Source organism: Botryllus schlosseri, chromosome 15 (genome assembly GCF_051294905.1).
Source record: "Botryllus schlosseri isolate E-star chromosome 15, Bs_hap1, whole genome shotgun sequence".
NCBI classification, from domain to species: Eukaryota; Metazoa; Chordata; class Ascidiacea; order Stolidobranchia; family Styelidae; genus Botryllus; species Botryllus schlosseri.
Genome location: NC_137250.1, coordinates 16,604,865 through 16,631,893, shown reverse-complemented (window position 1 = coordinate 16,631,893; position 27,029 = coordinate 16,604,865). Strand labels below are relative to the sequence as shown.

The window sequence follows — 27,029 nt, the reverse complement described above, 5'->3', positions numbered from 1 at the left end:
CATATACCACACCGCATCGTACATTCCTAGTCTCTGTACGGAATACTTGAAAAAGTATTAAAGTTCTGTTATATTATGATCTAGTTCGTCGCACGTGATGTGGTTAGAAATTCCGGGGTTATTTAAGCTAGTGCAAAATTTTCACATTGTCCCTGTATGATTGCAGCGGGATAGCTAACTAAATTAGTAATGTCACTGGAATAAATTTAATGTCAGAGCACTATACAGTGCACTCTCGTATATGCCCCGTCACACCAACCGATAAACTCATGGCTCAATTTTTAGATTTTGTCACAGTATACATATAGCCAAGTAACTACAGTTTATAAAAAATAAGTGGTGAAATAGATAAACATGTCACTTTAATTATTATGAATAGAATATTATGAAGCGTTGAATATGTTCACCAGAGATTATCTTCCACGTACAAGTCTTTTCCGATATGACCAACCACATGCGAACCACGATCGGCGGAGCTCCGCCAGCTGTGTACAACATGAAATATGATTGATAAATGTCGGATTGAAAATATTCTATCTTCATATTAGTATGTAATGTGGTCTTGGTCGCCGCGTAATCGCGCCGATTGGACTTATTTAACCGCCTTTTGTGATAAATGACCACTGGATTGCTTACGAGATGCAGGAATTCGACAATAGTACCCGCTTAAGCGTGATTGATGAATCACACTAATAAGGAATGGTAATTACTGGCATATTGAAGTCTTAAGCGGGTTGTTTCCATAGCAAATTCAATTTTGGTTGGGAATACTGTAATTAGCGAAAACAACCGAAGAAAACTGTTCGTGATTGGTGTCATGATGGGAGCTTGATAGGTTCCAGTCAATACTATAACTTTAAATCCATATTTACTTTTATAGGATACGGACAAGACACCTGATGATAGTACTAAGCTCGTTTGCGTTCGTCATCAATCTAATATAATTCACGAAGTATTTATGTAACTTGAACCCACTATTGCGCAAAGTTATACTTCATTTCGATTCCTGTAAATTCTGTACGTTAATAAGTTTCCCGTCCGCGTGATATGCAGAAAACCGGCCAGTAGGGGTTGCGTGACAAAACGGGTATGCCATGTCATGCATCAACTTCATATCACCCAAACTCGCTTCGAAATTCGATCCGAAATCATGCAGCAAAACAGTCACATCTTCAAAATTCCATTTAGATATGACGAAAGACTTGCCGAGGCGAAGAAGATAGGGATTAAGAAAGGCGTGATGCGTGGCGGTTTTCAAGGAGTCATCTGGTGTGCTTTGATTCTGACATTCGCGTTGGCGTTCTGGTATGGCTCCATTCTCGTCCTCAACAATCAAAATGGATTCACTCTCGGAAAGTTGTTAACGGTAATATTATTTGATGTCGTAATTAACGTGGTATACAACCCATGCGATGGATGTATTGAGATATTCAACCTTATCAAACTTTCGATTTAATGATCCTATACGCACACAGGTGTTTCTGTCTATTATGTATGCTGTCAGCAGCTTGGGCCACGCTGCATCTATCGCGGATTCGATTTTCTCAGCGAAAAGTACAGCCCGCTCCATCTTCGATATTATTGACAAGGTGTGTTGTGGTGCAATAGAATCTTAGCGCGACATTCTTAAAGATAATTTTGCAGAAAAGTAACATCGACTCATCCTTGGTAGCTGAGGAAGATTACGAGACAAGGGGACATCTATCTTTAGAGAATGTGTCCTTCTGCTATCCTAACAGGGAAAAACACGCTGTAAGTACATTCTTACAAAGAAAACAACTGCATGCGGGCGTTGTTAATCGATTTGTATAGAGTATAGACCGGTAATGTTATCGTTAAGTTGCGACTTATTTTCGGAAAGCTTGGCAATTACTCGCCGCCATACCGTTGATAATGCCAATTTTGTTATGACATTTCTTTCAAAAGGATTTAGAATAAGAAATAGTTTCATGTATTAGTGATCCGCGAGAATGCAAATGTCCAACATGTTCTTATGTCGCATTATAACTATCTATGGCAGCAATATTTCCTCCTCGCTATAGTCATATTGGTTTAAACTAGGGATGGTGTGAACCTCTGAAAGGTTCAGGTTCGTGTGAACGCGAACCTTTTTGAAAGGTTCTGTGTGAACGCGAACGTGAACCTCGTGACGTCACGTGACGTCATATTGCTAATTGCAACCCTATCTTTCAATGAAGTGATAGCCTATATTAATGTACACGATACCTAGCGACGACTCGGGCCACATAATGCCACAATGCTGAAGTACATTTTGGCGTTTTAAACGTCGCTAAATGTATCAACTGAGGCAATCAAATGATATATAATACTCCCATAAAATCAATATCATCCGTCGCCTTGCCAATAATTTCGAAGAGGAGTTGCCGGGGAATTGACCAGACCAGGCAATGTATTCGGTGTATGAGTATTGCTTCATTGATATTGGGCAGAGTGTAAAACGGGTTTTTATACTTGCTACCGATATTAGGCTACCCCAAAAGTTATACAGCTGTAGCCAACACCTCAATCGCACGGATTTGGTTTTAATGATACAGTAAACATATGAAGTGAAGATAGACCCCGTACGCTAGCTAGATTTGTTACATCAAGAACGATATCAATCTCATTGATTGGTTAAATAAGCATCATTCGTTCTCTACATGTTATGTATGTCGCTCGTGATGTTGTGTGATTGCGGGTCAGCTCACAGCGGAGAGTCACTAAATATTCACAAACGGAAACTTGGATATTTCGAGCAAAATTTTTGTAACAAAGCAAGTAAAATCTTTGAGATTGTCAAAGTGCATGCTCGGCGTTTTGAGTTGGTTTTTTATGCTGCCGGCGTCATTCATAGAGTGGCCCGCAGTTGAAATGCAGTAAATCCGAACCAAAGGTGTCATTATGAAGTGAAAATTGTAATATATGAAAAAGGTTCACAGTGCAGAACCTACCAAGGTTCTGTTGTGAACGCGAACCTCCAAATTCTCGAGGTTCACACACAGAACGCGAACGTGAACCTCGCGTTCACACCATCCCTAGTTTAAACCACAATCGGGATAGGCCCGGCCTTTATAGTATTTTGTTATTCTGTTTCTTTTCACTGAATACAATCGTTGTTAACTGGATACAATTGCTATTTACACACGGGAGATATATTTTTTAAAGACTTTTTTGGTTAACCATTCACGTGCACGTGTAAATTTGTGGTGGCGTATAAATCCCACCTCTATAGGTGTCAGAACAAAAAGTTTGAGAAGTCCTGAACTAAATGATCGGCATTTAGGTGCTCAGTCAATATTACGCGAATTTATCACCGGGGAAAATATATGCAATCAAAGGACCGAGTGGATCTGGGAAATCAACTATTTTGAAACTTATTCAAAGAATGTATGACCCCAAAAGAGGAAAGGTGAGTCACCAATACTATCAGATCCTAAACTACGAATACAGGCCCGTGCGATACTGATCGACAAATTACAAAAAGTAACATGCGTGTACGATATTTGCATTTTCTCATATTATTTGCAATATATCAATAATTTCTACGCTTTCCCCGTATAGAGCTACAGAAATGACACAATGCGTTCGAAAGTCGTGCTTACATTTCAGATCATTTTGGACGGGCACGACATAAATAATTTGAATGTTAACTGGCTGAGAAGTCTAATGGGCGTTGTGACACAAGAACCAATGTTGTTTGCCACTACTATTATGGACAATATAAAACTTGGCTGCGACAGGGCTACGGACAATGACGCGATAGAAGCCGCAAAAGCCGCCAACGCTTACGATTTTGTAATGGCGCTGCCACAGGTATAGTGACGTAAGGTATACTCTGGACTACATGTACCGCATACAGTATGCTGACTATATCAGTCTATTTTATACGCAGAATAAAATTCTTTCAGGTGAAAGTTTAACTAAATATGCCAATTAATATCCATGTATTCTTTTCTCTGCCAGTAATTAGCATGTTTGAAATTATATTGCAATGACTCTCGTGTTCCAATTGAATAATCAAGTATGACTTTAACAATATTTCACAGACCTCTTGCACATTGCTATAGAAACGAAGATTCATATCAATCTTGACATTGGTGTAGGAGTTGAGAGAAATGGCCTTCGTCAACTTAAATCCTTGGTATTTTAATATCGTTTAAATTCGGTTATTACCAGCTGCGGTACTTACGGCCTCATTGTATGCGTGGAGTGTGCGGTGCGCTTTCCACATGTTGCACTTGAAAGGATTCATTACGAAATTCTAAATATTATGGAAATTCCTGGCACGGGTCGGCGATAGCTCAGTCAATACCATGTCGATTTATCGACTTGTCGACATGTTCACACAGTCCACACACATCACTCACACGGGTTCTTCTTGCATTTCCCGAGAATCATTTCTCACTTGCAACGAACCATGCGACACTTTAAACTTTTTCTGCAATGTCGTCAGTGTTACTTTGGTATCAGATAACACCTGACAACCGATTCAATTGCGTTTGTGCGAGTATTGTGTGGTATGTCGTTGAAATTTAGCAAGTCCTCAAGTATCCACGCGCCTGACAGATTGAGATGTACATGTGCAATGTGCATGAATATATAATTTGATAGAATTTGATCGAATTTGATTCTTGATAGATAATCAAGAATGGCTAATGATACAAAGTGCTGGAATCTGCACGGCGTAGACAGTAAACAATAATGACTGTACTGACGTGTTGTTAATTGTTATTTCAACAAGTATTCAGAAACCGGACTGTTTTTAGGTCGCGTTGATGACAAATATACCATTGGCCTTGGCGTGATTCATCTATTTCTTTTTTGTCTCGACAGCAATTCGAGACGCTCGTTGGAAATCAAGGTTGTCAACTGAGCGGCGGTCAAAAACAAAGGATAGCGATCGCGAGGGCGCTGGTACGCAAGCCTAAGATTCTTCTTCTGGACCAGCCCTGCTCTGCGCTGGACACGCACAGCGAATCGCGCGTCCTGGATGCTCTCCGGGAGGTTGGTGAATTTTTATGATCACGAGAAAGGAAGAAAAAACGTTACCCAACCTTGCCCCGCGTGTTTACTTTATTCATATTCGTGGCGTGCGTGAATGTGTGCGGTCGACAAGTGATACTTCGGTACATCCAGTATCAGTGGGGAAACATATTTCCTGTATTTCAGTTGCTTGTTTCTTTATCCTTCTTCGTAGTCGCTGATTTCAGTGTTGAGAGTATTTCATTTGTGAACTATATCATCATCGTTTTCATCGGGCCACCTCAATGAAACTGACTACTTTCCAGCTAATCCGCGTTACAATGTAATTTCATTGGCAATGTCTATATCCAAGCGCTCTCGCTGATAATCCATCTCAGATAATAAAAAAAAACACGTGTAAAAACACGATTCTCTCTTCAGACGTACCTGAAACACCATATTTTATCATGGTGTAACGATGAAATGTGCCGCCGTATACAGATACAATATATATAAATGTCACATTGTAATTATACTTTGCATCGATTCTACTGATTTTACCGATTCTTCTGACTTCTATTTTAGTTTTAAGCCTTAAACACGAATACGTATTGCTAATAATTCACTTGATTCATAAATAGTTGGAGTCTTTTTCGGCTATTCCACACATTGAGTGAGATTTTCGAATGTTTGTCCGTCCGCATTTTCACGCTTAGTTCTTATGCACCTTTTTTTAGGAATAAAATCGACTGTGCTCAACGCTATTGTATAATGAGACGGTATTTGGATGATAGTTTTTCGTAAGCCGTTTTTCGATACGTCTTTGTCGTAATATTGTGGCGCTTGGAAGTAAACGATTTACCAATTGGGAACTCGATTTTATTGCATTTATATTGTGATGCCTGTCTACCAGTTTCTGGTTCGTTTTATTAATATCTTCATCATTTAAAAGCGCCACAAGATTGCGATAAAATGAAACGATAAGAAGGTGTCGAAACGACTTGGAGCATCCTTGCAGTAAGACACCCACCTTGACCTGTAACTATATTTATTGCGATGTTTGCCGTTCATCACGCAATTTTCTTCATTTGATCATTAAGCCGTTTACTTCATAGACAGATCTCAACAAGATAACAATATATTCTCATCAGCGACCGTGATCATGATCATTATCGTACTCTCGACAGGGCCGACTCGCGAGAACAACAATCATTGTGACGCACAAGCCTTCGACGATACGCATCGCTGATCACGTACTGGAAACGAAGCATGATGGGTGCTTAGGAAAATCGCTCAAAGATCGCCACAGGAGCGTGCGAAGTATGATGGATATTACGACTTTACGGGCTTGATTCGCAACCCCGTTTTTATGGCAGGCTCGCGCGTAAAGAGCGTCGACGCGTGCAGGATGATCGAATTTCTGGCGCAGCACAACGGCAACAGGAAGGATTCCTTCGACTCCGAGACATCATTAGAGGACCCGTCATGGGTAATACACAATGCTTAATGTTTGTGCGCCTGTTCACGCCTATCCGGACCAGAGACGGGTGAATTCCGAACTAGTTTCTGAATTAGGCATCCATGATGTAAAACAAGAAAATCTGAACTCTGCGTGTATAGTACTCCGCGATAACCATAGCGATAACGCTTTTTGCTGCAGGTATCCGCTTGCGAAACCGAGACGGGAGAAAGCGATGACGGAAGTAATGACGTGAACAACCGAAAAAGACAGACCGGCGTCACGACGCGGCGTATCTTAAGCTTGAATCGACCCGAATGGCCGCTATTTGCTATCGGGTCATTCGCGGCGTTGCTGAACGGCGCCACACAGCCGCTGTTCGCCGTCATCCTGTCTGCTGTGATTGGGGTAAGATTCGCCTGTTGCTGGCTCAATTTTGAGGTGTGTAGCATACTGGCTATGATCTGCATAATGATCACGTGAGGTCATTCCAATCTTCAGCTCGATGCTGAAAATTTCAATCTGTCCTGTTACTTTCGTAGTCTTAAGTCAAGTTGTTAGTTTAGTAGGCCTATTCATGGTATTCGACTATACTATGGTCATTTACACCTGGCCGATATTTCTTATTATGATTCCTGACCGGCTGACTTGTATCACGACTCATCTTCCTTCTGGGCTTTTGTAAGACACCGCTTACGCGGATCACATTGCAAGGAGGAGCCTCGATTACCTGCAACACTTCGATAGGAGTTCTGCAGTTGGACTCGCAACCCCTCGATGTTGCGGTTGTGGAACGTACTATACAACGCCATCGCGCCACTGCAAATGAAGTCTGTCCGTGAATGTAGTTGGCGTCGGAACTGGTTTTATTCTTCGCATTTTACTTAGGGGACATGCTCGGTTTGTTCACCCCATATAGGATTCTGTTTATATTTAGGGTTGCATTTACAACAAATGGTGGTCTTTCAAAACACTTTGTTCAAAACATTTTTAAACAGTGTATTAGACAAAGGCCCTTTTTAAACATGTTTGTTTTAAATTGATTTTTGTTTTAAATGCAACCCTATTTATATTCACCAGTTGACGGGGGATTAAAGATGTGACAATATATAAAATTATCGAGAGTCCTTGAGTCATATATTTCATTATTTATCATTAACATTTGTCGCAGGCTCACGTGCTACCGGACGACTCGGAAAAAAGACAGTCGATCAATTTAGACTGCATTCTGATGGCGGGGCTCGGAGCTGTGACGTTCTTTGTATATCTGGTGCAGGTGTGTGTTGATGGTTTATTAGGAAAAATACTTGTTGGTGCGTATCGCATGTGCTGACGGTTCGGTGCACCACGCTAAGCAAACATTCCCGCGTGCATATGAGCACTTTTGCTGCACATCCGGTATTTGTACCGCCCATGTGGGGCAAGTATAACTGTGTTATTTATAACTAAAAACGAAAGAAATTATCAACGAAAACGGGAGCACGAATTGTATTGTATAAAACTAAAGAAAGAGAAGTTTAAACGCTTCCAGGCTATACGTCCCATCGCATTTTGGCATCTGAATACGGTATCACCCTTCGTGCCTTCTTCATGAGCCGAACGTGTATAAGAAACACATTCATTCCATCATCTCCCTACACATATTCGGCTTCTTCTACCAAGGTGCTGCTGTTCAGCGTGTATATAACGGGTTTGGCATTCGGTCAACTGACTAAAATATCTTGGTTGGATGGGCCGATGATGGTGTAGAAAAACGAGGACGCAGCATCCTGTGGCGTCAAAGCTAATGGCATTCTTCTGTTCTGTGCAAAGTTAAAATAAATTGTTCACACCAAATGAAATGGAGTCATGCTCAAAGCCAGGGGATCAGGATTCAGTGATGGGCGAGTTCTTAACGATCATTGAAGCCAACACACCAAAAGTCAATCAACATGAGAAAGGGTGGTAGAATCACGGAAATATCCGAACCCTAAGATTCACATAACCACTTCTGTACATGGCCGTTACCGACAGATGATCATGTTAGAATTGGTATGCCAAGGGTATCTGTTCTGGTATTGAACTTCTGGCTGTTGCAACGTTTATCTGCAGTATAGATAAATGGGCTATACCAACATATGAACAAAGATATTCAGCATTGTAAAGATACTGTAATGGGGCGAAAGTAACAGGGTGTTACAATTGCCCCTGACACTCTCGACCCTGATAACTGTCCAAGCATGGTGCTTTCCCTGCTATGCCAGTCCTAGTTTACCTATCATCGCGGTAGACTATGGTCACATTGTTCCAGCTACATATATTACGTTGTAACCACTCCAGGTATTATTTTTCGGAACAAATTATTCCAGACCAGAAAATATTTACTCAAGTGTCCAAAATTTCGATTTTTTCCAAATTATTCTGGGGTTTCGCATAGCAGCTCAATGTAACTTCAGGTATGTTAGACATAACTACCGCATACGCACTCAAAATATCATGGCGATTTTTCCACCCTACTATCGGTGAGGTCGATTGTTACATTTGTCCTTATATAGTTACATTTGTCCCCGGTCTCCCCTAAATAGTAGTTTTGTAATGAGTTTGCATCATCTTGGAGGTACAGAACTTCAATATATTCAATTGAATAATATAATCATGTTGAAATGAACCCGAATATTTTCGGCTGATACTCGTCAGGGGTAATCGTCAGAAACTAGTAGAGAATTGGAAAGAACATCGTATATCAATAATCGTAGCACAAAATGTGACGTCACCAGCATGAAATGTCGCATACGAGAGCGTTCAATGTACTATTTTTAGATGGTACACGAACTCTTTTTGTTGACACAGCCTTGGCTATGGTGTATTGTGATAAAAGTCGACTCCAAGACACAAAAATGAAAGTGTGAACGGCCCCATCCTTGAGCAACTATACGCTAACTACCTTAGCAACCGTTAGCGGCGTTAGGTAAATGAAATTTCTCTCCCAACCGGTTACGATCTATTTCCAAACATTCACACATCTGCGTCTGTAAGAATCTGTATATTATTGAGAATGCCTGAGAAACATTTACCTAGCCCGTACTTACGAAGGCCGCGCGGCTATTTTAAAAGATTAATTACAGTGTAACGTTTTTCAGCATGGCGTTTTCGCGTTTTCCGGCGAGGCGTTGACAAGGCGATTGCGAAAAATGGCGTTCGGGGCAATTCTGCGCCAGGAAATGAGTTTCTTCGACGAGCACACGAAGAAATCGTGCTCACTGCCTTATTTGCTGGCTTACCACGTTCCGCAAGTGCAAGGGGTGAGATACGTGAACCAATTTCGATATTTATTATCCATTGTACCCACTGTTAAATGCTACACACATTTTTTTCTTATCTTTCATTGCTTACACGCTTTCAATAATCGTCGTTGCTCAAGTGATCATCATCGTTATAATACCATTGCATGGCATGTAATTTTTGAAAAACTAGGACAGTAATCGTACCACGGTATTCGCATTTCAATGCATTTTTGTAACGTCTTGTGAGCTGCATGTAGATCCGGTGTCGTGTTGATGTGGAAATGCATCTTTCGCGGAATGGCAAATTGTGTCGCTTGTCGGGTTCGGTAATAAATTCGATGATGCGATGGCACTTGATGTGCGAGAGCCGCATTGAATTTGCTGTAATCTGTGAAGCGTGTCCTGCCGACACTGCCGTATGTAAATGCAGTGGATTGGTTCTTAGCGTTCGTGTCTCGTAGCGCTCGGAACAGTCGTTCATGAATAGGAGATAAACTCGTCCACACGTGAGCGTCGGTGGTGTAAAGGTTAGCATTGTTGCCTTCCAAGCAATAGATCCGGGTTCGATTCCCGGCCGACGCACGTTTTCTCCACCGTAACGACTATGGTGGCCACTGGCCAGTGATGATTCATCTTAACTGTATGATTACTGATTATATATAGAGGCTGTTTCTGAGGCAAATTGTCCTTTTTGTCGTGTACTTTTGATGTATAGCATCTTGTCTGTCGATCGGCAACCTGCTGGCTCGTAACCTTGCAGGATCAAACCAAAGCTTTCTTGTAAAACTTGTAGCGATTGCTTCTATGTCCCTAGGCGTACGGCATAGCGTGGATTGGAAAATATGGTGGTTGAACTCGATCACCTTGCGGTTCCTTCGCACGTAGACGGAAATAATTCTTCTTGCTTACATAATATATTAGGCAAACATACCTTGGCCTGAAACAAACTAGTAGTTAGAAGCTTGTGAAGTTGAATATGTGGGTCACATCCAGGGTGTAATCATGTAACAAGGCTCCGAGTCACAACTCAATCTGACTGTTATAGTCTTGACTTGAGTCAAGTCGAGTCATTTACAATTCCCCACCGAGTCTGACTTTTAATGTTGAGACTCGAGTCCGAATGCAAGTCAAAGTTCTCACTGTTCAGTCTCGAGTTAAGTCATGCTCGATACATTTTCTTATATTACGACACTGATGCTTGGATAATGGCTCGAGTCTTAACACTACTACAATATACATATTTTCTTGCCATGTATATTTTCGTCACCTGTCTGCGTGCGGTATCCAAATCCGATACCTAATTTGTTTTGGAAAGCCTCATTTGCTTGAGCGTCAATCAAAGAGTTTAAATCTATCTAATAGTTCTTACATAGAGATCTAATGATATCTAGCGCCAACCAAGAGGGCCCTTCATCGCGACATACAGCACCTGCTAGAACCGACAAAACAGCGTGTAGCGTCCGGCTTCTAGATAGGTAAGCCGTGGGTTCAATCCCCGACTGGGTCAGACCGAACACTGGTATCCATTGCTTCCCCGCTTGGCGTTTGTCAGCTCTACCGGGATGCCATGAAGGGGTTGTGCAAGATTTAAAAAGCCTTGCAAGGCTAATTTTGCAAATTCCTTGTCCAGCGCCATATGCAGACCATGCACTCATGGTATGTATAATGCCACGCATCGATTCTATACTTACTTATAATGTAACTGTGAACAAGTCTAGGCCTATACTTAATTGCTACTTACAATTGGTATTTATTACTTCTCCAGCTTTCTGGCACATTGATCGGGATTGTAGTGTGCACGACAACAACTGTGCTGCTGGCGTTAGCGATAACGTTATACAGCGGTTGGCAACTGGCCTTGCTGCAATTGGCCTGCTTTCCGATTATAGTCGCTTCGCACGCATTGGATTCGAAAATGCACGGGAATACAGTCAGAGACCAAAGGCACATTGAGGAAGGGGGCGAGGTGAGATAGTTATTGCAGAAAAAATATATTTGTTTTATATTTATTTTAATTAATATTTTTATTACTAATTCTCGAAATTAGTTATAATATCAAACAATAAATTACCCAGGTTGTGAAATTGCAAGGCCAACCAATTTTATCAGCCTGACCGCGAAAGATAACGGGAAGTTTCCGACGCATTGACGTAGCCAAGGTCCAGCCACAATATCCGTAGATCTTCGTAGATGACCAATGACCATTGAGTAAAATATTTCGTGACAAATTTATTTGACTTGATATTTTTCTTATTACTTCGTGCGATTTATTGTCACTCGATTTCTTGTTTTAGTATTGGTACCCCATCCTGAATATTTGAAATACGCACAATTTACAGAATTGAGTCCAACTATATTCGCAATTATAATAGAACGTGTAATCCAACATGCGACTTCGCGTCTGCACTCGCAGAATGATCGTCGGCTATGTGACCTTTGCACAAAATGATAGACTCATCGTGTTCGCCGAAATCTTCGATATTGATATGATATGTCCACAGTCCTTGACAAATGAGCCCAGCGGTATACAGAGGAGACCCGCAATATATGCATTATGCGCGCGTAATTTGATATCTCTCCATACGATATGGTATACTTAATCCTGATATGTTCGTAATTTTTTGAAATTTTAGATCGTGCTTGAAGCGCTGAATTCGCACGAGACGGTCGTACATTTAGGCAAGGAAGATTACTTCTTGTCGAAGTTTTCAGCTGTCCTGTCCGCGATAGCAAGGTTGGTATTTTTGTTTTTTTTATCAACTAGCCTTCCATCGATCCATAGTGATTCACGTTAAAAACCGCTCCAGAAACAAGAGGAAAAGATCGATACTCCAAGGGATTTCCCACGGATTTGCGCACGCCGTGACGTATTTAACGTACGCCGCCACATTCAGGCTCGGCGCGTATTTAATCGAGCAGAACGACATTACGTTCGAAAATCTATTCAGGTGAGCGTACATTTATTATCGCCAAGGATGTTATTGCCCACCAAGTATCAATGCGTCTGTGGGTGATGACAGGGGAAAAAGCTCCCATGCCTTAATGCCAATTTTCCGTTGTTTACGTCATAATATATCAGTGACGTGACTTTATTGTAGTAGTCTTTCGCATCTCTCAAGCTTTTAAATCTGCCTTGCCTGCCTCGCCTGCCATCTTACCCGTGATGACGTACATAACTTTAGTGAAATTCACACTTGGATTAGATTTCTGGCCGAACGGTAATGACGCAAAAACCATTAGTGTGATATGCGTCACTCAACTTGTTTTTAAATATAATAACTTAGATTAGTGGCGCGCTTTGTCTAATCCGCCAAGAACGAGATAGACTTGAAATTCGACACCCAGATCGCCGCCGTTACCAGGATACTATCGTTTCTCACGTTGAACGTTTCTGTGGCTCGGGCTGGTACGAACCAGATCAATATTGTAGTTTTAGATGCGATTCACTAAACTCAGTAGCTTTGTCAGTGGCGGCTCGTGACAATATCGGGTGGTGGGGCAAGGGCTGCAAGCGACTTTTTATCAAGATGACGTCACAATCGCGTTTTCCAACGTAAACAAGTAACTTAATGATGGTACGGTAACATGAATTTCCCGGCAACAGTGATTTTAACGTATGTGCCACGAGACTCGAGAGGTCCGCCGGTGAGCTGTGACTTGAAGTTTGGGAATTGCGTAAACGGCGTACGGAAAAAAGATTCAACACGGTTCATGTTCGCACTAGGCCTGACTAATTATCTGCAGAAATGGAAATGACTATAACTCCAGAGATAGCGTAAGCCTAATTGGAAAGGTCAACGAGTTCGGACAGATACGCAATTGTTATCTCATAGATTGGGCCTGTCATATTGAATCCAAAACATCATTCTGAAGAACTAAGAATAGCAGCCTCGGAAATTCGGTCTCGGTACAGCATAGAAGATTTTGGCCTTGAAACTGGAGACTGTAACACGACACATACGGCTTTATTACTGTCTATAGGTCTGCTGCGAAATCGCCTTTGGAATATATATATTACCGAATAAATACGTGGATGAAAGCCTTAAACTTAGTACACTGTTACATGACATCATCGAGAAGTGTCCTCATGGCCCTTTTCGGTATGGCACACTGTCAAAATTAATGCGAACAGACCAACACCGAATTTTGCGTAAAATTTACTGAGGAATAGGCTGATCAAGTGATCAGCTGTTACCCGCATCGAAAACTAAATAGCTATCGCGCTTGAGGGGGTTGTAGGCAAATGGCTTGACGGCCACAATTTCACGGTGAAATTGACATTGGAGGATATAATATCAAAGTAAATATTTGAATGGAATCTGAGAATGATATCATCATCTCAGTTAACGTTACCGCAGATACAACGGCTTTTGCGTGATATCCGCAATGCGTTGAAGGCTAAAGTGTCAGATCGGAGCGCATCTCTACCATGCTCGACCTTGATAACGAAATTACTGCCCTAATCATTGAGTGTCAACCTTGAGACTTGGCACAGCGTTCGATATAAAAATCAAGACATACTGTTCAAAAGCTTATGACGGATCTAGGTAAGGAGCATCGTTAAAATCAATAGAGACCAATACCGGCTTTGCGTATAATCTGTTAGCGATAAATGAGAGTCAGCTCTCACTCGAATTAGGAAACGAAATTACCACTAACACAGTTCAGTGACAAACTTTACACTTGGTACAGCGTTCGATACTAACGTTAAGACTTACCGTGCCAAATGTCATAACCGATCTCAGTATTGAACATCGTCAAAATCAATGGATTGGATACCAATACCAGCTTTTGAGTAAAATCTGTTTGCGATACATGAAGGATCAGCACACACTCAACTTCGGAAACGGAATTACTACCCTAAACTTTAAGTAAAAACCCTGAAACTTGGGGCAGTGTTAAATACCACCATCACGACATGACATACCAAGTTTCAAGAGTTTTCATGGTGTGAAACACCATCAAAATCGACCTATACCACCAAAGGTCGACTAAACGCATATGACGGTAACAGAGTTCAGCTATAGATACGATTGTTACATCACACCTTAAGGGCACAGAGCTAATTTGCCCCGGTTGCTCGGTCATTTTATGAATAGGAGAGAGTAAATTACCGTTTCTTTATTGTGCGCGGCTTTGAGAGAATAGACAGTGAAAGCTTGTTATGAGCGCTACCGGGGCATGCCCCGGCTAGGCATTCGCAAAGCAAAAACACAGAAGAGAATTCGATTTTCGTAGAGACTTCGCTATATATGGGCATTTACAAGCGAAAGGACAAGAAGAATACGATTTTCGCTGTGGTTTCGGTATATATAGATTGGTGTGCGTCTATAAATGGTAAAGAATTGTTATTGAAGAGAATTTTAGGTGGGGCAATGCCCCAGTTGCCCTATAGGACGAGCCGCCACTGAGCTTTGTACTATATGTTTTGGATACTATGATAAAACCAATCGTAGTTTCTAGGATTCCACGGCGAAAAAGTACGGAAACGGTTGACACTCCAAGTGAAAATGGGCTTATAATCTCAGCACTTTAAAAATGCACGACGCACATTCGCCCTGATTCATTTCCCGCCTCTCCTGCTTTACAGAGTGTATTTCGTTATTGTGTTCGCCGGCCTGTCGATCGGACGCAACATCAAGCACATGCCCGACTTCACGCTGGCCCGCAAATCGGCGGCGAAGATATTTCGGATCATCGACAGACAGTCGGCCATCGACGCGGAGAGCAGTTCGGGGATAGAGCCGCTAAACGTGAATATATGTAGCTTATTATACACTGGTTGAAAATACAACGCATAGGAATGACATAAGGGGTGGTATTGGTGTAAAGTGCTAAGATGTTCGCTGTGAACTAGGGTTGGATTATTCGGATAATGGTTAGGTTAACCCAGTGGTTCTTAACCTTGCCCCCAGCGCCCCCCAGGGGGCGCTGGCGATGTTGAAGGGGGGCGGAAACGCTCAGGGGGCGATATGGGGGGCGCTGGGCTCAGGGGGGCGGTATGGGGGGCGCTGGAGAAAAATGGCTTCGCAGTAGATGATGTGGTGAAAGGACATATCCTTAATGAGTATTCAGAGCAAATTAACACCGAAAACTTCGTTACATATAGCCTTCAAAATACATATAGGTTTAATTGTCCATGGGCGCCTAAATGACTGACACCGAATGTTCCTGTCTTGGAAATCAGAACCCCAGAAGACGAATTCCATCTGGCAGGGAAAAATTATATGTCAGTGAAGAAATACCAATCTGAAATCGTGTGCGTCTTTTAGTTTAGTACGATTGGGCGACAGGGATATTCCTGTTGAGCGATATCACCGTTGAGCGATTCTATATTTTTTGATATTGCAGACAGGGGGTCACGAAATAACATCATGCAACGAGGTCATACCAACGGGTTCGCCTGCCCGAATATGTTTAATTATTGGTAACGGGCCCTACAGTTTCCAAGAAACCTTACAATGTTCGCTTTAAGTTTTGATGAGTCTGCGCACACTCAACAACTCACTGCGCTGACCCTTGGACAACAGTGCGTAACGACTAAAAAAAGGTAATAACTCCGGATTTGTTGTGCGCAACGTAGATTTTCTGTGCGCAGAGACCGTGTCAGCACTGCGCACGTGCGCAGCTTAAAGGGAACATTGCACCTAACTCAGCTCTACCGGTAAATGTGTTTACGTGAGCAGAGAGAGGATAAAAATTGATCTCAATTTACATGCAATTCCCGATGATATTGACCAATTCAATCATTAATTAGTGAAATTTTTCGCACTTCGCGCGACTAGGCTAGAATAGCTCCCTCAGTAAATGTACACCCAATGTAGATACCTAATAGGCTATCAGCAAATAGCGGACAGCCTAATGGGGGTCTGGGAGCGAAGTCCCCCGGAAGTTTGGTTTATCACCCGATGGGGGCCCAGGACCAACGTTTTATGTTTGGGGAGGGGGGCTGACGAAGTGCTGTTACGGCCCTGGTAACGAATAATTGTACCTGCGGGAACGCCCGAATATGTTTAATTATTAATTACGTGCCCCTTATTTTCCTATACAACAGCTCACTCAGTGCTACTGGTAAATCCGATTACGTGGGCTGAGAGGATAAAAAGTTTATAGCGACTTATAAATGTAATTACCATGCATTATAGCAAATTTTGGTACCTAGGGCGACCAGGCCACACAAACTTTGCTGACCATCAAAATCACGATATGGGGTTCGTGGGGGCGAAGCCCTCAGATGTTCGGTTTATCACGCTATGGGTGCGCAAGGCAATCGTTTTTAGGGGGGTTGACGAAGTGCTGTTACGGCCCTCCCACTTACTCATTGTCTTTATTGCATTCCTTACAATATGAAGTTGAGGGGGGCGCTGGAGCACGATAATTTTTGAAAGGGGGCGCTGGACGAAAAAAGGTTAAGAACCACTGGGTTAACCGGTTAACCGCAGGTTTTTTTGTTATCCGATATCCGGATATAAATCTGCCGGTTAACCGGATAAAATAGTATCCTTAATATTGCGTTTTACACTTTTCGGAAGCTTCAATAAATCGTATTATCAGTGTTGCGCGGGGCCAATCAGCTAGAAGCGTGTCGCCAATTAGCGAGATACGTCAATGCAGTGTGTAACGCGACGCAATTTCCCGCTGAGAAGATCGCCAAATTAGGTCATTGATTGCTGCGAACTCGGCTATCGTTGCTGGCCTGATTTTTCGTGTCTTCAACAAGCCGATAGTTCCGCTGGCAGAATCACATCTGCAATAGGCTCTGTGGACTTTATACCATCACTGGTCCACATAATCGCATTGACTTGGTACTCACGATATTATCGCTGGCCTACACAATCGCATCTGCAATAGGCATGGTACGAACGATATCAACGCTGGCGTAACCATCGAGTCTCGGGCCTGGCATGCGTTGGCTCCTATCTCTTGGTGGCTTGGAGACAATATGCCGCTACGACTATTATGATCCGCGATTGTGATTAATGAGTGACATCGCGAAACTGAATGACATCGAATGTTCGCATTTCGCAAACATGTTCGTGCGTGCAAGCGTAATTGATTTCCGCTGATACTAAATTAAAAAAAAATCGAAACCCCCTCGTTTAATTTAAAGCACCCCTCGTTTTTATTTCAAACACCCACCCCCTTATTTTTCGGCTGGCTACGGGCCTGATCATGTGAATTCCCCATGGAGGAATTAGAGCGAGCTATCATGTCGGCCTCAATTCCAGTATCAGCTACTCGTCCTTGCAGTACTGGACAGTGGACACCTAAAGAGAAGAATGGGCAAAAAGGAAGCGCTGCTTACTATATTCAGCCCATTTTGTGGAAGCAGAATGGGCATTTAATACGTGTGGACTCTTTGTTACAAATCTCCGGTCTCGGCTACAGGATACCACTATTGATGTAGTGTACTTTATAAGGAGGGAGTTGCAGAAGCAGTGAACATGAAATTTGCGTGATTTTTCTCGTGTTCGCTCGTACTGCGCGTGTGCGTATAAATCTACCATAACACTGTGCAATGATTTTGCGATCCATTTTTCATGCAGACCTCGTGAAATCGATTATCTCACTTAGCATTCATTATCCGGTTAACCGGTTAGCTAAATTTCAAATATCCGGATATATCCGTTATCCGGATAGTGAAAATTATTGATATCCGAACTAACCCTACTGTGAACACGAACATATGACGTCATGTGATGCCACAATGCTAATTTAAACACGAATGTATAATGTTTTGTCTTCTTGTCCTCTGTCTGTATAAGATAGCCGTATGCGTTTGGTGTCATTCGGAAGACGTCACTCATAGCAATGTGATTGGAGCGAAAAGTCCTAGCATGATCTTAGACTCTCGGGGCATCATGTTGGTTAAATTCTAATGGATAGGGGTTTAGGGACCCCACATTCGCATTATTGTCGGACTGCTCAGATAATATTCCGAGCTCGGAAATATCTTTCGTGGTTACATCAGGAAATGTTGAACTCCACCATTGCTCGGGAATATAAACTCATGATTTCAACTAGCCAGTATCGGTGACTGATTCGCGTTTATATATTATATGCAGCCGAGCCGGAATTGTGATTTCTCGCACCATCGCACAATCCCTCCCTATAGATTACATTCTAGCTATGCTTGTGATGCCTGCTGCAAATGCTGCGATCATGTGGTATCTGTATTTTAGACCATACGATTTAAAATGTGCGATTTCCCAGGATAATCATGTCGCAATTACGGAAAGTTGTTGTCCGCCCGAATATTTTTCTCTGTGGTCTGGTACAAGTCTGTCACAACAATTTTTCAGCTTAAGTCATTTGCGATATGTCATTTTTCCACACGGAGTAATCGGGATTTTTTGCCAGAAACCTGGTAATTTTCACAACTGCCAAAGGCCAAAGCGATCACACAGTACGAACAACAAAATCCGATACTTTCGTATTGGTATAAATCGATGATTTACCATTACTACTATGACGGGGCATAAATATCCTTCCTTTTTCGAGATGGCCGGAATTAACAAATCGTGACTCATACCTCAAGCGATTACTATGACAATAGGCTAAGCCCCGGTGCTAATCCTCGCGAACATATTATTTCCAGATCGGCAACCCCAGCGGCGAGCTGCAATTGAAGTCTTGCTCGTTTAAGTACGCTACAAGATCAGACTGCGTCGTGTTGGAAAATCTGGAAGTAAGCATACCGATGGGCCAGACGCTGGCGCTCGTGGGCAAGAGCGGGTGCGGCAAGAGCACGGTTGTGCAGATGATTGAAAGATTTTACGATCCGACAGATGGCGCCGTGGTGAGAAACGACTCCACTGATAACTGGAGCTGGGCTATTCAAGTCTTTTAGGCCCATAAGCTGTCTTTTATCGGTTTGAATAAACATGTTTAGAGTGATGAAAATTAGCATATTATGAATCCGAGGCCTTGGATATCACCCAAGAGTTTCACAGAATTGAGATGAAGCTGATATGAACTCGCTACTGAACAGTAAACACTATGACTTGGACTCGGACTCGACCCGACCCGTTTCTCCCAGACTTGGACTAGGACATGACGTGGTGGTGAACAGAAAATCACTCGACTTGACTTTAGTCAAAACTATACAAGTCAAATTGACTTGTGACTAGGAACCTTGTGAATTGATTACAACCCTGCTTCATACATTGCAAGTCTGATTAAAAAGGTTAAAATGTACCTTTCACAACAGAATAAAAATATTGTCAGTTAAACTCATCAAAATAATTATTTTCCTATTTACGGATATCCAATTTTTGAATGTACTACCATTACAACAAGTAGGCCACGCGTCGTATTAAAAACAATCTACTCGTAGTCCTATAGGATTCGTCGTCTAATTGCCCACGGGAGCTTGAGTTCTTGGATTTTTCAGCGAGATTTATGAGAGCTAGCATCATGTAAAACGTGTAAAATAAAACCGTGCTGCACATAGTGGCATCGGGTTAGTGCTTTTTATGGCTCAGTGAACCTAGGCAATATGTCGTCTTGATTTGTAGTAAGAACGTTATGACGTTTCTCTCATTATTACGTCATATCGTAAATCTAAGACCATGCGATATCGGCATTCCTCGTGGCAGAATCTCGATGGCTAGCTAAGCTGTGATAAGGCAGCGTGTATGGCCTGCATTTTTAGAAACGTCTCGTAACGAGATGATTTCTTCTTCAGCTCATCAACGGCCGCGACGTTAGGGAATACAACATCCAATTTCTGCGCTCAAAGATCGGCGTCGTTTTCCAAGATCCCGTGCTGTTCGAAGGCACCGTTTACGAAAACATCGCGTACGGACGAAATCCCAGCAATCCGAGCGCGGAAGAAGTCCAAACTGCGGCGCGTATCGCCAATATCCACGACGAGATTTGTCGTTTGGATAAGGTGACGTATAATTCCCGGTTGCTAGACTGGATACTAATCGCAAACCTCTCATAACGAACATTATTTACATTGTTTGTAGGGATACGACACTAGACTAGGGACAGGCGGGAAAGGTCTATCTCGCGGCGAAAAACAACGGATCGCCATCGCCAGGGCGATCTTACGCAATCCACCGATTCTACTCTTAGACGAAGCGACATCCTGTCTAGATCAAGGCGAGGATAAATTTTTAAATTTTTCAGTCGCAAGAGTGTCGTCAAACTTATGTACTGCAAACATAGCAGAGACATAGTATGGCTTCGGACATCTAGTGACATCAAGTGGTCATGGGTAGTTCGGTACAGTACCTGGCGACGTAGCTTTGATCTGGCTCTATGCCTGCTTTCATATAGTAGTGTGCTCTGCATCAGTTGCAATATATCCATCGACTCTGCAAAGTCTCTCCATCCAGTAGCTCCACCTCATCTGGGAGTTCAATAGCAGAACGACTCAATTCATATAGATGGCGTTACGATCCTCGCTCTCCTACATTGGGCATGGGGATGTCACGCATAACGAATCTTTTGTGCTGCAGAAAACGAAAGTCTGGTGCAGAGCGCTTTGAAAAGGGCGAGAGAAGGGCGGACCACTATTATCGTCGCCCACAAACTCAAGACTATTGAAGATGCCGATAAAATCGCCGTTATATCTGGAGGTATGTATGAGCGCTTTTAATGTGTATCCGGTAAATGGTGTTATATTTCTCTTCGTCTCTGTGTCGTTTCGACTCTACCTGTCTTTCGTAGTGTCACAATCTTGTATTGCTTCAAAATGATGGAATTAATGAACGAATGTTAATACGGCAGAGATTCACATATCCTATTACTTTGACAGGACAAGTGATGGAGTCTGGCACTCACCAAGGTTTGATGGAAGCCCAAGGAGCTTACTATAATATGGTGCGGACGGGTGCCGCTCTAGCATAATAACTTCCGACCTCTTCATTGAGATAAATTCGTAACATTTTTTCATGTGCAATTCCTTTATATATCATATATTACTTTTTTTTTAATCTCTCTGCCACTGTCTGAAAATTAAAAACTTTGAAACTTTGTCAAGTCGTTTGTATAAGTGTTCATGATTTGGAATGTTTACTTCACTTCACTGATACTGTATCCTAGACCAGATAGAAAAATATCCCAGTTAACAGATCAATGTTGTGATCACGCACGGATGAGTGGAGAATCGAAAGTTCAGCTATAATAGCTTTCTACCTATCACCATACCCAGATGTTGTGGATTTAGTCCACTGGGTTAGAGGCAGCAATGGTCGAAGGCCTTTCAGCATGTACATTGTACGTGTGCGAGATGTCGTATGATCAGTAAGGGAGAGGGAGAGAGATGATGAGAGATGCTTTGACGACGGAGTTGCGATACGATTGCTGAGCGTCTAGCAGGATAGCTGCTGATACCAATTTTCGAGTCTTTGATACGACCCGGCCGGGGATCGAACCCACGACCTACCACACGAGAAGCCGGACGCATCGCCATTACACTAGGGTTACCATATATTGGAATGTAAAAAGAGGACCTTTTTCAGAAATTTGAGGCTTGCAAAACCGGAGAAGAATTCTCAAAAATCGGTAAATTTTCCCCACTTTGTGATCGGCTGACTGAAAAAAAAGGTCAACTTTCCGCTCAGAGCTCAAAATACCGTTTTTCTCTCCACATCAGTGTTGGGATCAAGTCACTACCTTCGAGTCACGAGTCATTTCGAGTCATTGCCCATTTTGACTCGAGTCAGGTCAAGTCAATCGAATTTCAAAGGTGACTCGAGTCAAGTCAAGTCACTCGATTTTTGGAGGTGACTCGAGTCAAGTCAAGTCAAGTCGCGAGTCAAGTCACAATTCAAGTCAAGTAGCCTTTTCGAAGTATGGGGCATGATAACGTCATTGCATTTTGCAAGCTGTCTGAAATACAGATTGAGTGGTCATTGATTTTGAACCGATGAACGAATACAGAGTTAAATATGCACGCAAGAAGGCGCTGTATCGCTCACATATACGTAGAACTGCTAGACCACAATGAATAGTTACCATGCAACCAAAATAGAGAATAGATACGAATTGATAGGATGCAATACATTACCCATTTACAAATCGATATGATGCAATTCGAGCCTGTGCCATTGGTTGAGTACTATATACATAGGCGCCGAGTTACGGGGTGGCGGGGTGGCGCAGCCACCCCATGACACATTTATGGGGTGGCAGCCACCCCATACAATGAGATTGAACGCCCGCCGTCTGCGATTTCAAATCATCAGAGCTGTCTATTAGCGAGTCCGTGATAGCGCCAATAATGAATACGAAGCTTCGTTGGCGACGACTAACTAGTAATTGTAATCCTTGATTAGTGATCAGACAATCGAGGCCACCTCGTTTACGACGTGCACCTCAACGTCGTTATAACGAGCAAACAATTTTCGCGATGTCGACTTGGAACCCCATTGTGTTGTACGCAAGTTGAGGAATTACCGATTCAATGCGCGTTTTCTCGTTTGCTTTCATCTGTAGGCTACGACCTCTTGTCTGCTTTATACACTCGTATTCCCTCGATGTCACTTGACAGTGTTTGATTTGTTATTAATACTGCGCATTATTCAATGCACGGCGTTGAATTAAGTTGTCAAAAATTGATGCAACACGAGATTTTCGGTGGCGCAAATTCTGGATTTATTCGATTAGTTTGAACGGGAACCTTTATGTTCCAATAAACTTCATTGCTGGACGGACTCTATCGTGCGCAACCACATCGCGGATCGAATTTGAAACCTTTGGGATATGTATTTCTATTGATAAGGTCGCGGCATGCGCCCATATCGCTCTTACTGTAATAACACGTGGATAATTAAAAGCGTACCATTTTACGATCAAATTCTACTGGCTGATCGTGATCGGGGCCTACGTAGGCCCCGGGTTGGTATTAACCAGCGCGTTGTCGGTATAAAAAAACCAGGTGCGTAGCTGGGGAGCTGCTCATTTATAACTAAAAATCCCGTCCTTGTGAAATGCCAATTAACTGAACCGTATTATCGATGCTGCGTACTGCAAATTAGCGAGAAACATTTGTGTGCGAAATGGGTCATCGATATATCATCTGCACTATCGTCAGTGGTTTGATTTAGCGCGCCCGCATGCAGGCCTGCTACCGTCCGCAGAAACACTTCCGCCAAATAGTAACAATCTCTGAGTGTAATATCGTTTGTGTTTGTGTTTATGTAGCTTTTTGATTAAAACTTATGCCCGCGTCTGAACAAATTGTGCTCGTTGCCATTGCCGAATCTGGGTATTTAGGTATGACTAGCGCACCCTGTGATTGTAAGTAGTGTAGGTTTGTGGCATGTCTGCAATTTCAGTGCAACTTTGTCGGCCGATTCTACAGTCCGATAGAATTGAGCCCTACTATGTATTTCGCACAGCGCACTGATGGTGATTTCAGCAAACTAAAGATCCTTATTAAACTATAAATTCGACCTCATCCTTAGAAACGTAGATTTCGTCGCGCGCTCTGAGAAACACCATTTCCTATCGCGATTTGACGACCAAATATACGTTCACCTTCTACAAATTGAAGTGCATTATTTGCATCGAAGAGGGTCGCAAGCCGCGTTTAAAATATTTTGTGAACCATTTTTGTGACAAATATTCTCGGAGCGCGAAGTTGAACAGTGTTTTATAGCGTGTGCCTACTGGTTGAATTTATTCCAGTGCCCATAATAATAATCCAACTATGCTTTGCGAACGAAAATCGGGGAATGCAGCAATGCAGTCAAAATCGATTTTTTAATCAGCAAAAACAGCAACCAATTGTCACGATGCGAGCTACTCGATACTAAGTAAAAACCCTTTGTGTCGGTGGTAAGAGAAACTGATTGGCCGCATTCGTTTGTAATAATAATTCTTGTCCGTCTTTCGTGTTACAGAATTGTCGCGCTGTGTGACTGCTCAGCCCAGCGACGAATGCCGAGCGCGCGGCAATCAATGACCTAATTACGCAATCATCTCAGCGGGTGATCGCGTCGCATTGCATTGTGCGATGCGATATGCGTGCACAGACGAATCTCGCTAATTGGTCGCGGCCCCGCGTTACACTGATAATACGACTTGTTGAATTGCAACTGAATATTAGCGTCAGAATGGTCATTTAAAAAGGACGGGGTTTTGCGTTTCAAAAGTAGGGGGTTTCGACACCCCCTAACTACGCGCCTGTCGCCACCCCATGCTAAAATAAAAGTCGGCGCCTATGACTATATAAACTATATTTGAATTCAATTTCAATAAAACAAGAGGTTTGGTTAAGGTAAAAACATACATTAATTACTTTACCATACTAGTTTACAACAACATTAGCTGTAAGCTTCGATCACTTCGTTTGCGGTCAATTTATTTGTGAGCGAACAATGGAGGCTCAGTAAAACACACGATCATTAAATGACTGGTCGCGCTCACGGCTACACCAGCGTTTCGCGAACAATCCGAACATATGCAAGATTCAGTGATTCAAATCGACACCGATTACTTGATGACTTGAAATTGACTCGTGAATTTTGCTCCGAGTCACGAGTCAACCCATATTTCTGATACGCCGAGTCAAGTCAAGTCAAGTCATTTGATCAAAGTGACTCGAGTCAAGTCAAGTCATTCAAAAAAGGTGACTGGAGTCTGACTCGAGTCAAGTTATGACTCGAGTCATCCCAACACTGCTCCACTGCTAGGTGGTTCACTAGGTCAACTTTTCGCCCAACCGGAGCGTCATTTCTGTGCTAATTTACGGCATATCACTCTAATTTTGCTCTAAATATGACCTAAATTTTCAAAAAAGAGAACAAAATCTCAAAAAAGAGGACAAAAGGGCGTCCTCCGAGGACACTTTCAAAAAAGTCAAAAAAGAGGACAAATCCTCTTAAAAGAGGACGTATGGTAACCCTAGATTACACTATCTCGTAGCCTCCATAACTTTAATCTTTTCAGTAGGCCTTACTACTCGGCGTAGCCGGCGTTTCGGCTTTCGGCGCGAAAGACAAACGACTCTCGGCGGTCGACTCAGCAGACGCAGTACCATAAAATTACATCGATGTCATCGCGAACACAATTAATTACGATTATCATAACCCTCCAAATATCACTCTCTAGCACCATATCCTTGCAAAAAAACGTTTGCATACTTTACATTTTTATTTGATTTCAATTTTTGAAAGCCCACTGGCCAGTGGCCACTGTACTTGCAGCGATGGAGAGCATTTATCAGGGTTAAGGACGAGTTTTCAAAATTTCTGAATCATATATCGTAACAACATAGCTATGCTGCGTTAGTCGCAAACAACTTGAAATGTAGCAGACGTATGAAATCCTTGGGACCCTTTCCCAATCTAAGGATACATAGTTGAGAACTTGAAAATTTTTCATTTCCTGTTCTAGTTGAAAGAATTAATATCTTGCTTAGAAATGGAATGTTACAACCTGATGTCGAGGAAAATTTGAAAGTTCTTGCTGCATGTTACTACAGTTCTCCATATGTGCTACGTGCCAGCATGTATTTGCAACACATGAGTAGCTACTTCAGTCATAACCTGTATAGGACGTAAGGCAACGTAGAAATTGCTTGCATTTCGACTTGAATGTGGACATGCTCGATAACTGTAGGATAGCCGGTGAGCTGACCAAATACTTCAATATAATACAACTATAGAGACTACAGTCTCTACTACAGTCTCTATAGTACAGCGCAGACTAATACGTTGGATCAAGAAAGTGTTGACTTGGCAAACGAATCCATGGGCGTCTGTGGTATAGAGAAATATTTCGCTGTAACGAATAACTTCAATAAAACCGAAGTATCAACCAAAATCGCAAAACCTTCGGGTGCTAAAGTTAACAAGTTATTAGATGCGTATATTTAGCGGAATTGTTACGGGAGGAGTGTTATTAGGTTGGAACTACGTGTTATCAAAACGAAATATAGTTCTCTACCGTTTGTCGTCACATTTAACATGATTTCTTTCGCTTCACGTGAAATGTTATATCTCTGAAGTTATTTTCACCTTAATTTTGAATTATTTTTAATCAATGTTGTGTGGTTAGATATGTAATGCATGTTTCACATTGGATGTTTCATTTCACAGAAATATGATACAGAAGGTGAACTCAACGTTATTGAGAGTGTGAAGCTTTCTGTTGACTCGGGATTTACTCCAAAGCAAATCCACGAAAAGTAATTTTGCAGATGCCAGCTTCTACAAGGTGGAGACGTGGCTCCGACGAATTGAACTTGGTACCACCGAGCTATCTACATTGAAATCATACAGATAGGTTTTGTACCCGTCTCTTAATATCAAACTGGAGAAATAGAAGAAAAATTCAGGTTTGTTTGATATGATTTTGGGAGAAGTTAGAAATGAAATGACTAGACA

General features: G+C 42.3%; 2 protein-coding genes and 1 non-coding gene across 6 annotated transcripts in view; all 3 read left to right on the top strand.

Moving 5' to 3' along the window:
• LOC145458153 (ATP-dependent translocase ABCB1-like) overlaps positions 1 to 21,675 on the top strand; it is a 35,252-nt gene extending 13,577 nt beyond the window's left edge. The window contains exons 9-28 of the mRNA XM_080336514.1: positions 1,189 to 1,366; positions 1,476 to 1,589; positions 1,645 to 1,752; positions 3,284 to 3,409; positions 3,610 to 3,813; positions 4,834 to 5,004; positions 6,150 to 6,282; positions 6,339 to 6,451; positions 6,623 to 6,829; positions 7,593 to 7,697; positions 9,541 to 9,702; positions 11,450 to 11,650; positions 12,318 to 12,418; positions 12,492 to 12,632; positions 15,275 to 15,437; positions 19,283 to 19,483; positions 20,372 to 20,578; positions 20,658 to 20,793; positions 21,153 to 21,272; positions 21,452 to 21,675. Coding sequence (XP_080192640.1) covers positions 1,189 to 1,366; positions 1,476 to 1,589; positions 1,645 to 1,752; positions 3,284 to 3,409; positions 3,610 to 3,813; positions 4,834 to 5,004; positions 6,150 to 6,282; positions 6,339 to 6,451; positions 6,623 to 6,829; positions 7,593 to 7,697; positions 9,541 to 9,702; positions 11,450 to 11,650; positions 12,318 to 12,418; positions 12,492 to 12,632; positions 15,275 to 15,437; positions 19,283 to 19,483; positions 20,372 to 20,578; positions 20,658 to 20,793; positions 21,153 to 21,272; positions 21,452 to 21,543 — 2,983 coding nt within the window. The 3' untranslated portion in view covers positions 21,544 to 21,675. The remainder of the gene's footprint in view (positions 1 to 1,188; positions 1,367 to 1,475; positions 1,590 to 1,644; positions 1,753 to 3,283; positions 3,410 to 3,609; positions 3,814 to 4,833; positions 5,005 to 6,149; positions 6,283 to 6,338; positions 6,452 to 6,622; positions 6,830 to 7,592; positions 7,698 to 9,540; positions 9,703 to 11,449; positions 11,651 to 12,317; positions 12,419 to 12,491; positions 12,633 to 15,274; positions 15,438 to 19,282; positions 19,484 to 20,371; positions 20,579 to 20,657; positions 20,794 to 21,152; positions 21,273 to 21,451) is intronic.
• Positions 10,195 to 10,266, top strand: Trnag-ucc (transfer RNA glycine (anticodon UCC)). The gene has a single exon. It is a non-coding gene; the product is annotated as a tRNA-Gly (tRNA).
• A 4,875-nt stretch (positions 21,676 to 26,550) lies between the features above and the next one.
• The window catches only part of LOC145458112 (uncharacterized), a 31,963-nt gene continuing 31,484 nt past the window's right edge, over positions 26,551 to 27,029 (top strand). For 2 of the 4 annotated variants that reach the window (XM_080336440.1, XM_080336439.1), the window contains exon 1: positions 26,716 to 26,980. The gene's annotated coding sequence lies outside the window, so the exon portion shown is untranslated. Of the gene's footprint in view, positions 26,981 to 27,029 lie in introns of all 4 variants that reach the window. The other 2 variants (XM_080336441.1, XR_013921071.1) reach the window with 2 other exon arrangements.